Source organism: Pseudorca crassidens, chromosome 11 (assembly GCF_039906515.1).
Source record: "Pseudorca crassidens isolate mPseCra1 chromosome 11, mPseCra1.hap1, whole genome shotgun sequence".
Classification (NCBI taxonomy): domain Eukaryota; kingdom Metazoa; phylum Chordata; class Mammalia; order Artiodactyla; family Delphinidae; genus Pseudorca; species Pseudorca crassidens.
In genome coordinates, this window is record NC_090306.1 from 90787526 (window position 1) to 90800169 (window position 12644).

The window sequence follows — 12644 nt, forward strand, 5'->3', positions numbered from 1 at the left end:
ATCAAAAAGTATTTATCAAAATATACATACATCAAAATCTTATCCATTGTTACCTCTAAGTGGTAGAATGACTGGTGACTTTTTTTAGTTCTCTGTATTGTATAATTTTTCTACAATGAGCATGCATTTCTTGTGTACATGTAAAATTTTTAAGAGGGGAAAAATGAAGTTTATTTCTTCCATAATTACATATCTAAATATATATTACATACCTAAATACATAAATTACATATCTAAATAATTTTACATATCTAAATACATAAATTATATATATAAATATAATCAATCACCTTACTAATGAGTTGGTGTTATAACAAGTATGGTATATACATTGATAAATGAATCTGTTAATTGTTTTTAATTTGAAATGGTTAGCTTTGTTCCCCCTGGGACCCAGTATTTGAGGTGTCATAGTCCTAACTTTGAGCCCCAAACCCATATTAGCAAAATTGTATCTTTTTCATTTGATCTTTAACAATTCTATATATATTCAACTTCTTTTCCTTCTAGTTTGATTTTAATAGTAAAAGTATTCTTCTGAAATAAAAGCTTGCTTATTCAACAAATACTTTTTGAGCTAGACCCTGGGAATACAAAGGTATACAAGATAAGCAAGGTCTCTGCCCTCCTATTATTTACTTTCTTTATCAAGGATTACAAACTCAGATGCCTACAAAGTGCCAGGCTGGTAATAAAGTAAGTCAAATGAACAGAACATAAGATGATAAATGAAAACTGACACTTAGCTAATTGTTGGGGAGATCGTGGGTTGGGAGTGGAGGAACAAGGGGAATGTGGGAGACTGGAAAAGGGACCTTGCTGCTCTTTAGCTCCAGCTGATTGTTACCATGAAGGAGCATGTGGCCAATGTTACCAAATCACCTAGATTTTTCAGGAGAGTTTTTAAATGCTGTCAACTAATTCTAATTTAAAACCTTCTGCCCCCCACCCGCCAAAAAATTTTATAGTCCATATTCAACTCATAAGTCATCAGATTTTAGAGTTTGGGTTCGGTTTGGAGGCAGATTATATCAAAATGAAATAAATTTAAGATAATTTATCAGAGTGACTGAACTTTCCTCTTAAAGATATTCAAAGCTGAGTTTGAAAGTTAAGGTACCATGACCAAGGCACAAAGTTCAGACCACTAAGTAGAGACAGCAAATAGCAATCAAATTGGGTTAGGAACACAGAGACAAGATTAAAAAGGAAAATTGAAATGGGGCAAGATACAAAGACCAAAATTTTATGGAAGACTTGGCACAGAAAAAGCCATCCAAGTGCCATCTGTGCCAGGCTAAACTACATCTCCAACTGATAGCAACCCACAGGTTAACTTGTGCTCATGCTACCGACTTGTTTTGTTGAGCGCTGACAAAACTAAATTCTTATTACCTGCCCTGCAAATTGTGTACTTTATAAGGGGTCCTAAAGACAAGCCTTACATAGTTTAATAAAAGAAAATAATTTGTAAAACAACCCCCTGCCTTTGTGGGGTATTCCCCTCCTCCCTAGCCCCCGCCTTTTAACACATTTATTAACTCCCAGTGTGTGCTAGGCGTTGTGGTAGGGAAGGAGCTGAGTTGAAGAGATAAATAAGGCTTGAACTGTCTCAGCACATAGCCCCACACCGTTACACACTTACTTTTGTCTCATTTATTTCAGTCTCAGAGGAATAGGCGTCTCTTTAGCTTGGAGCTAAGCAGTCTCCCTCTCCTGATGATCTTTTCCCTTCCTGTCTTCTCAGAAGACTTGCTTCATCAGTTGTTACCCTCTGTTCTTTTGTTTGTTAACTCCCTATGTTTTCCTCAATCTATATACATCTTCATGTCACTGCCTTCACATGTTAGCATCTTGAAAGACTGATTTGTTCTTCTTTTCAGTATCTTCATTACCCACTCAGGCTTCAACTTGCTGCAAGTAAGGCTTTTCCACCATTCCCCACTCCCCAGATGCCACTGAAAATGCTTTCAGGAAGGTCACAAATTAACTACTTTTCAAAAGGAATGTGTATTTTTTAGTCTTTATTGTATAACATCTCTCATAACGATTGCCACTATTGACCACTGTCATTTTTTCGGTGCTACAACACACTCTTAGATTTCCTTTGAGCTTACCTCTCTGTTCATTCTTTTCAGTCTGAGTTGCTAACGCGTATCTTTGTCCACATCGACTTGCCAGCATTCCATAAAGCTCTCTCTGGCCCCATCTTCACTTTGCATTGCTTCCTGAGCCGTCTCTTCCCCTCACTTGGCTTCTGCTTCACCCTGCTTTGGGGGGATTTCCAAATCTGTGTCTCTCTTAATAAACTACTAAAATAATCCTATCCTTCTGTTTCTGGTCAGGTTTTGTTCATTCTGTCTTACACAGGGCTAAGAAAAGGACTGTTCTAAAATACATGTATAATATTGTCATTCCCCCTTATAAAACTTGCAGTGACTCCCTGTCACCTACATAGTAAAATCTAAATTTTACCTCCATGGCCTACCTCTATAGTGTATCCGAAATCCACTCCCTACCCTGCACTTTCTGCTTAATCACACTAAATTCTTTACTCTTGCATGATTATACTGCACTGTTCCTTGGCATATCTCCATAGCTTTGCAGATGCTGTTCCTTTTGCATGGAATGCCTCTCCCATCTTTGTTAGCATAGTGAGCTTTATGTATTCTTGAAGATCACCTTAAGCAACATCTGTGTGAAGATCATCTGAGGTAGAGTTCATCATTCTCTGCTTTGTACCATTGTTACTTATCTCTGTTAATACTTTTGACATTTGCTATGTTGTAACTTTTTGTTTATCAAACTTTTATTCTAGACATTGAGTTTCTTTAGGTCAGAAATCTTGTCTTCATCTTTGGATCCCCAGTGTTTCAACAAAGTACCTTACGGATAGTAGGTACCCCATAAATGTTTAATGGAAGGCCAAATATTTGTGTTGTCTATGAATTCAGTATGGTGAATACACTGTCTTGTGGACTTCTCCATACAAAGGAATAATTGTAGGATACTATGGTAAGCACCATATGAGGGGAATGTGCCAGGTACTGCAGCAACCTGAAGAGTGATTGGTTGGTGTGGAGAAAGTCAGAGAAAGTCTTTACCTAAGACAACAGAGGAGTGGGAAGCAGCGTTGGTATGTACAGAAAAGAGACTAGTACAGAAAAGAGACTAGTTCATTGTGAGGAACCCACAATGCACAGGAGTAATAGGAGATGAATTTGGGAAAGAAGGCAGGTGCGACAAAATGAAGATTCCTTTAGGCCCTGTTTTAGAACTTGAGCTTTAGCCTTTGGGGGAGATTTTAGAGGTTTTATCCAGGAAGGTGGTAACATCATATTTTTTGCTTTACAAAGGTATAACAGCAGGACTTTCCTGGCGGTCCAGTAGTTAAAATTCCGTGCTCCCAATGCAGGGAACACGGGTTCAATCCCTGGTTGGGGAACTAAGATCCCACATGCTTTGCAGCGTGGCCAAATAAAATAAAATTAAAAAAAAAAAAGAATATCAAAGATATAACAGGCAGTTGTGTGGAACCAGGAATGGAGGGGGTGTGAGACTGGAAGTAGGAAGACTAGTTAGAGGAAGCTTCTAGTATAGGATTTCAAAGAGTCACAGCATTTAACTGAATGGAAAATGATTGTAAATCCTTCTCTGTGTAACAGAGAAGGGGGAATGGTTTCTGGGTAGAATCTGGCTCTGCCATTCTTTCTCCATAGTAAAAGAGCAAAACCCCTTTTTTTGGTTTTCATGGTAGAGTATGATAAAACCCACGTCTACATAAGCAATAATGCCATTACTACCGGCGCAGTTCTGACTTTGCAGTGTGCTGCTGTGGTTGCTTTCCTCTGTTCATAGTGCCTTCTAGCATCTTGATAAAATAATGGTGAAATATTTCTTGCAACTTTCTGACTGAATGCTGTTTTGTTCATTTCTGTGGCGGTTTCATCTAATTGCATGGATGAGTACTGTGACAAAGAACAAATATATTTGTGTTTCTTTTTTTTTAAGGACCACTCAGAAGATCTTTTGTTTGCCTAAGCAACTCATCTTAACATCCAAATTCAGTCCATTTTCCTCTTACTACCTTCACAATATCAAACAGGATGTTATACAGTATATATGAAAATAGACTAAAAAGTAACTAAAAACACTCCACCAAATAATATAAATCAGAACTTCACAAAGAAAATGCCTCTCACTGTGTGGATTTTGTAGTCCATTCGTCTCCTCTTCCCCAACCCCCATTTTTAAGTATTTTATCTCATTAGCAAATGTTCATTTGATTTTTAAACTATTGGCTATAGCCTTGTCTACTATTCTGAAAGCAAGGTATGTCTGAAACAGTCTTTGTAACCCAAGCTGTCACAGAGTTGACACAGAATGTTTGTTCCAGTGAATGAGCAGTAAGCACTATTTTCATAAAAGTGCTAGAGATTTTTACTATTGATTAGCTTCCAGGAGGATTTTCTGCATAAGAAAGCAGGTTATTTAGTGTTCTGTTGACTTCTTTTTAACCTATTTTGGCCTTTCATAAACTGTATTCTTAAGCTGTTTTAATGTCTGGCCACTGTAGGTGGTTATTTACATTTTGTGTCTTTCTTACTGTTATTTTTTAAGTATATTTATTTAAACCATTTATTTATATCATCTCAGTTTAGACTTTCACATTTTCAGTGAATATTTCTTTTCTGGAAGTGCTAAACATCATATTTGTTAAAAAAATAAACCTTATCCAAAAACTTAAGAGTATTATTGTCATGTGGGTTCAGATACATGATCCTTCAGCCTCAGTGACTTTGTATCTGACCATGTGGTTAAGGTCATGAATATTAAGAATATCTGTATATACTGGATATTCACTTCTCCTAATAACCCATCAAGAATCCATTAACTTATGTAAAATCACTCCGTCTTGTGGAGGCAAGAGGGAGCATATCAGATTTATTCAGAGTTTTCAGATTACACCACCATGATCCCTCATTAAATTCTAATATGACTCTACCCAGCACCCATTGAGAATTATTACCAAAGAGACCATGGTTACCAGTAGATTTTAATGTAGAAAATAGTTAAAAGTGACTAGTGTAAAACTTTATTTAGTCTACGTATATTATTAATCTGTATTTCCTTTTGCACAAATTTCACTAGTTTGCTGTGTCCTTTGAAAGCAGGACTTCCTTTTATTTGCCCCCAAATTACCTATTTTCAGTGTCAAGGGAGGTACCCTTTTGTTCAAGTATTTGAAAATTTAATGAACAACTCTATCCTGGACTATTCATCCTACATCCTATCCATGCCCTTCATGGTTTCATACTCATTATATATATCCCCTTTCCTTAACCACTTAGTTCCTTATCCACTGCCCCTTTCAGGTCCCCAAAGTCATTTTAATTGCCCTCTTCTGAATCTTCTCCAGCTTTATTTTTTCTTTTTTGAGGTAAGTTATATGAATTACAGTAGTATTTCAGATGTAGATTTCACTAACGCTTTATATGTGAATAAAATACGTAGTGTTATGTTTTGTTTCCTACAGTTGTCTTTAGAATGACATTTTATTGAAAGCCTTAAGTAAATTTTGCCATTTTTTATGTTTTGATTGAATAGTGTTCACCTTGAAACTGTACCTGAAGAAAAGAGTTTCTAAATAAAGCTGCTAAATATTCCTTAGTATTTTCCTTAAAGGTACTTAGAAATCAAAAAAATTCCTACAATTCAGGGTTCCCCTTACATTGATGAACTGATGACAAGTTGATACTTACACAGGACGTGCACCAAGTGCTTCACTGAGCTTTTTTTTTCTTGTTGTTAAGATAAGTCTAAAATGATCATTTTAGGGACTTCCCTGGTGGTCCAGTGGTAAAGAATCTGCCTTACAATGCAGGGGACGCTGGTTCGATCCCTGGTCAGGGAACCAAGATCCCACATGCTGCGGGGCAACTAAGCCCATGTGTCACAACTACTGAGCTCACGTGCCTCAACTAGAGCCTGCGTGCTGCAAAACTACAGAGCCCACACGCTCTGGAACCCATGTGCCACAACTACAGAGCCAACGCGCCATGGAGCCTGTGCGCCACAACTAGAGAAGAGAAAACCCACATGCCACAACTAGAGAGAAGCCCGCGCGCCGCAACAAAAGATCCTGCATGCCTCGATGAAGATCCCGCGTGCCGCAACTAAGACCCACGCAGCCAAAAATAAATAAATAAATCTTTAAAAAATAAAATAATCATTTTACATATTACTAGGGGAAAAAAACACATTTAGTTTGTACCAGATACTTTCCTAAGCACCTTGCATGTATTAACCAGTGAGGTAGATATTATTCTAATTGTCTGTATCTGAAAACTGGAGTAAAGAGCCTGCTAGTAAGTGATAGAGCCATTATTAAGGTCCAGCAATTCCTGGCCTGCCTTTCAGTGGGTATAATGTGCTTACATATTGTTGCTGACTTCTTTGAAAAAGGCGTAACTTAGCCTATCCTATTTGCTAATATCCTTAGGTTTTCTTATTTCTTATTCTCTTTCCCTCTAATTCCTATAAAAGGAATAAGAAAGATTTACATTATGTGCTATATTGGTAAAATGTCAGTCTGGCTTTCATTAACTTTCTAATCATCATTTTTCTGAAACTGAATAAAGAAATCAAATTTGTGATCAAAAACTTAAAACACCACCCTTCCCAATGGCCTGGCGGTCACAGAAGCCCCACTCCTGCCACAAACTATATTCAAAACAGCTTCATTTGAATTTCTGATACCTGAAAAAAGGTTTTTGGTCCTCAGAGCATGTAGGATCACTACTACCACACTTTGGAAACCCCTCAATTTTAAGATTTACTACCATGGCATATATCTCTAGCCTCCCTGTGTTGGTGAGTAGTTGGTGATGATAGTCAGGACTCAAGGATTCCTGTCTAAAAACCTATTCTGTTTTTGCAGTGGATAGCCTGCTGAAATACACTGGCTATGGGAATGCTGCAGGACTGTTGGCGGCCAGGGGCCTCTTGGCTGGAGGAAGAGGAGATAATTGGTACTCAGAGGACGAGGACACAGACACTGAAGAATACAAAAATGCAAAACCAAAGTATAGTATCATGTTTCTTTTCACCTAACTATGTCTGCCTTTCAATTGATTATTTGCCTTTCACTTCCTTTGGCTTTCATTTTCCAAGTATTTCTCTTCTTTTGTGGATTTGGAAGCTTTCTGTTTAATAGTTTTAGAGGCAGTTTCATAGCTAGTGCCTTAGAGGGTGACTTCAAGTGATTGAGGAAGGATAATATTGCAAGAAATGTTCTGCTGCATGTGCTCATTACCCTCTCCTAAGTATTAAGAGAGGTAGTGTTCTTAGATGTCTACCATCATATATTTAAAGGATATTGTTGCTTATTTTGTGCTCTCCTTTCCATAAGTTGAGATTTTATAAGGTATAACCAAGACCAAGTATTTAAGTTGGTTATTTGATACTTCAGTCTTTCTCAGAAATCTAAATGTAGGTTCCTTACATTCTGATAGTTCCTCTTGTGTAAAAGCCCTTATGAGTCAATAAAGTAAAGCAACAGGGCACATTACTAGCAAAAGGAAAGAAAACTGGCTCTATGGTAAATTTTAATCAAACACTTATGGAATCATCTTTTAACAGAGGCATTAGTACACTTGGATAGGCAAACCAGAGACTCTATCAAGTTTTCCCTGAGTCAGTGCTTACAAGTCAAAGACACTAATCGTCTCTTATCCCGAAACAAACCACCTCTACTTTTCTACTCCCCATCCTTTTCATCCCCCTCTCAACTCCAATCCCAGGTAAATTTCTTAGTTTCCACTTATTAGGAGTTATTTGAGCTCAGTTTTCTGGTTTTCATTACTGAATATTAAAAGGGTGTGCCCTTCCCTATTGATGATGATATTGACATATGCTATTTTCTATCCACAGTCTTCTAGAGTGTGATGTGGAAAATGTAGTAGTTGATCAGGGATAGAAAAATCATTATCTGCAAAATTAGACCCTTTTTTTTAAAGTATAGATTGTGCTTTGTTGAGATGAAAATAATAGGTTGTCAGAAGGTAAAAGAAAAGATCATTCTCTAATCAGACAGGACTTATATGGCCTGTATTCTTAGCAAATCAGGTCTGAGTAGGTGGTGTTACTTGTGGCATCCCCAGGGCTATCAGCCTTAACAGGATCTAGGAGTGTGTCCTAGAAGAAAAAGACTTTGGAGGAAAAAAAGCTAGCAGTGGCTCTAAGCAGTAAGTTCTCAAGACTGCCACGATGTAGATGTTATAAGTTGGGCACCTCTATCAGGTATTTGAAGCTAAGATAGAAAAATAATACATTAATCTTTCCATAATTATAGAAGTCATCATTCTAAATTATTCTTGCTAGCTCTTGATTTTTCCATCCCATAAACTATATTTCCATATCAGTTTAATATTTTCTGCCTCTCCATTTGAGACATTAAAATATAGCATTTAAGGAGTCTCATATTTTTAAATGAAGGTAGAAATTACATTAGGCATTCATTGTGTCCCAGGGTATGTGAATACAGTCAACTAACATAGAAAACTCTTGAGTACTCATGAGTGGTTGATATCATTGCATCTCAATGTGTGTTGTTGATTTTATTTGGTAAATGACTTCTAAAATGGTATTGGTCATATATCTGGCAAACACAAGAATGCTACTATAATAAGAAAAACCTCAGAAAAAATACAAGAACACACTGGGTCTCTCCCAATAGTACGGGAAATAGAAATACATTACATTATGGAAGTGATACTAGATTTCAGGAAAGCACTGTTTGTTTAAATCAAGGACCATGATGTTTGATATTATTATTGTTTTGGCTTTCTGTCAGAAAGATTCTGTACTTAGGCTTATTACATCCCTGGTTGGAATCTTCTTCAGCCTTTGGACCTGGCCTATATCATTAATAGGAATGGTGCGTTAGTGTGGCCAGAATAGTCACCATTGTGAGATCTTGTTGTGTTTCTTAAACATTGCTCATTGTAAGTATAAATATGTTTTTCTCACATAGCATCACATCTTCCCTCTTTAGATAGATTTGCATCTGCTTTTTTCTTACATCTTCCCTCTTTCAGGTGCAGCAGTGTAGTGGGATGTTTCATTTGTTAATTTAAAATACTTATTAAAATGGTCCCCATGGAAGGGGTGGTGAAAAAGTACTTTGCAAGCAAGACAATCCTTTGTGTTCTGGGCAGTGATCCACAAGCTCAAGGAAAGGAAACTTCTTACCAATCTAGTCAAGTTTATAAAGTCAGCATTTGAAAGGATGACTTAGTCCCCTACCCCCTTATTACTCTTCACCAGTCAGTGTTCTCAGGATCACAGTCTGCTTCTCTTATGATGCATTTATTCACAAACAGTGCTAGCATTGGCAGAAGCAGAGAAATTACCCGTCATCCAGTTGACCCTCGTCCCATTGTCAAAAATGTAAGTGGATTCCGATTAATGCACCAAGGTAACCTATAATCCTTTAGTGGAATCTGAAACTAAGAATTGTATGGAGCTTACATTCAGGCTATGAAAGACAGTTAATATCACAACAGCCCTTTTTGTGTCAAAATAAATGTATTTAACGGACTGGAAATGGCTTTCTGCAATTAACACACTTAGACAAAATACACTCATAGAATCAAGTACATGCCACACAGGTTTTTGGTGTATGTCTAGCCATGTTTGTAAAAAGTTTTCAGATAAGCTTTGGTCCTGTATCAAAAAGAAACCAAATTTCTAAATTCTGGCTTTATACCCATTTCTTTTATGCCTCTGAGCATGGAGGCCCCCTTGACTGAATAGGTGGTATAACATAACTGATTACCGTGGTTTGTACATCATTCCAAACATCAGTTGAAAAATGTGTACGTAATGACATTTGGCTCATTTTAGACCAGTTGCTTTCAGGCTAGGTGTGGTATATAGGAGCCTGTGGGTCCAAAAAGGTGTATTTAAAGGGCCACTGTATGGAGGGGAGAAGGACGGAATGGCCAAAGTGGGCAGAACTCTAGGATGTCCCATTGTATTCTTAATACCCCACACTAGTTCGTAAACACACCCAGCAGATTAAAATTATTCTACTAAGCAACTCAGGGGTGTTTCCTTCTTGACCATATATCTCTCAGCAGTAGCTGTGGCAGCAGCTGTACAGTTTCTTCAGCACAAAAGATTTTATTTTCTTTTGTCAAAATTTTGTTATGCTGCTTTAAGTCAAGTCCCATTATAATTGTGTCCATATGTTGGGGCTATACAGATGAAGAGATAGCTTTGTTTTTAATATTTCTTGAAGTAGATGAATCAGAAACAGGACTTGAAGATTTTTCTTTTTGCCTAGTTTAGACTGTGATGGTATACTCATGTATAATAGGATGTAACTAGCCTTTCTAGGAACTGAAATTTATTTACTGTAGGCAATCATGAAACAATCTAAATTCAGATCTCTAAAGACTGGAATCAAAAATAAAATTTTGCCACTTCTGCCATGGTTAACCAACCTTTGTGATGTTTGCAATCACACCAGTTTTGCACTTTCAAAATTGAGTTCTCTAATTTTTCTTTTGTATTTTAATTTGGGTAAATGGCCAGAAAAAGGTGTGTTACCTGAACCTACAATATTGAGCTTTGCTTCAGGTTTCATTTCCTACAGATTCACAACCATAGTTTTCTATATCCTTTATATCAAGGATATCACTCTTAATCCAACAGCCCAAGGTAGGAAACATTATAAAGCACTATAATTTAAAAAGGTATTTTGGAGCTTTTTTAATTGCCTAGGTGCAACTTGGTGTATCTATATGTATTCAGTATGTCTATTTATATGGATGATACATGGTACTTAATAGTTGATAAATAAGTGAAAGAATTACACCACATTACCCTATTTCTTTACATTGCTAATAGAATGCAAAAACTTGGATTAAGATGTTGTTTCATAATTTACCCTACTCTTTTAATGTGGAATCAGTTTTATATTTATATGGTAATTCTCAAATTACTTGAGACATTTTCACCTCAGTCACCATTATTAACTGGTGTCTCTTCAGAATACCTTGTATCTGAATTAACCATAGCAAACTCCACGAAACACCTAGTGTTGCGTGGCTTCTTTAGCACATGCAGCTCCATAGTGGCGATTTAACTTAATAGACTAACTCACTGGATCCAAGGCCTTCTGGCTGGCTTACTTACCAAGTAGCTCACTTATGCTAATAATAGCTGGTATTTATTATCTAATATGTGTCAGGTACTGTTCTAAGAACTTTCCTGATATTATCTCATTTAATCTTTACAGCAAACCTTTGGGCTAGGGTTATCTCATTTAATCTTTACAGCAAACCTTTGGGCTAGGGTTATCCCCATCTTACAGATGAGGAAACTAAAGCTCAGTGGTTTCCAGAACTTGTCTAGGGCACACAGTTCATGAGTGGTCAGGTGGCCTAACTCCAGAGCTGGTGTTTTTTGAGATTTTTGTTGTTGTTTTTGAGGTAGACAAAGCAGGTTTTACTGTGCTTTTCACTTTGCCTTCTTATGTTGGGGGTAAAATATACATAAAATTTACCATTTTAAGCATACATATCTGTGGCATTATATACATTAATGTGCAACCATCACCACCATCCATCTCCAGAACTTTTCATCTTCCCCAACTGAAACTCTGTATCCATTCCCTCTCCCCACAACCCCTGGTAACTACCATTCTACTTTCTTTCTCTATGAATGTGACTAGGAACCTCATATAAGTGGAATCTAAGAACCTCATATAAGAGAAATCATATACTTGTCCTTCTATGACTGAGTTCACTTGGAATGTCTTTAAGACTCATCCATATTGTAGCATGTGTCAAAATTTCCTTCCTTTTTCAGGCTGAATAACATTCTATTTAATGTATTTACCACATTTTGTTTATCCATTCTTCCATCAGTGGACACCTGTGTTGTTTCCACCTTTTGGCTGTTGTGAATAATGCTGCTATGAACACGAGTGTACAACTATCTGTCCCTGCTTCAAGAGTCCCTGCTTTAACTTCTTTTGGGTATATAGCCAGAAGTGGAATTGCTGGATCATGTGGTAGTTCTATGTTTAATTTTTTGAGGAACTGCCATACCATTTTACATTCCCACCAGCAATGCACAAGGGTTCCAGTTTTTCTGCATCCTCTCCGATACTTATTATTTTTCTGGCTTTTTTTTTTTTTTAATCTAATAGCAATCCTAACAGGTGTGAAGTCAAAGCTTGTGTTTTAACTGCTACCATATTCTTCAAAGCCAATCAAAGGGAGAGATGATTTGCCTCTCCCATAATTTCCCTGTTCTTAGAGCATCTATTATCTTTCTTTGATATAACCAAAATAGAAAATGAGAAAATGTTTTTTTATAAACCCTGATATCCCTGAAAGCTAAAAGTTCTATTCAGTTCATTCTAGTTCACAAAAATCTGTTAGGTAATTCTGGCTCTGCCTTCATAATACATTCAGAATCTAATCACCCCTTACTGCCATCACTGCTACCTACTCCAGTCCAAGCTAAACTTTTCTCTCCCTCCAGGATCATTTTAAATAGCTTCCTAACTGGTCTTGTTGCTTCTATCCTTGTCACTCTTCAGTCTGTTCTCAACTCAGTAGCCAACGCGA

At 37.0% G+C, this 12644-nt stretch overlaps 1 protein-coding gene across 9 annotated transcripts in view; it reads left to right on the forward strand.

Annotated features, from left to right (window-relative positions):
- The window catches only part of RIC8B (RIC8 guanine nucleotide exchange factor B), a 117079-nt gene that overhangs the window by 77870 nt on the left and 26565 nt on the right, over window positions 1–12644 (forward strand). For all 9 annotated transcript variants that reach the window (XR_010932563.1, XR_010932565.1, XR_010932564.1 and 6 more), the window contains exon 8: window positions 6941–7085. Coding sequence is in view for 3 of the 9 variants with exons in the window: in XM_067697840.1 (XP_067553941.1) it covers window positions 6941–7085 (145 nt within the window). In the remaining 6 variants the exon portion in view is untranslated. The remainder of the gene's footprint in view (window positions 1–6940; window positions 7086–12644) is intronic.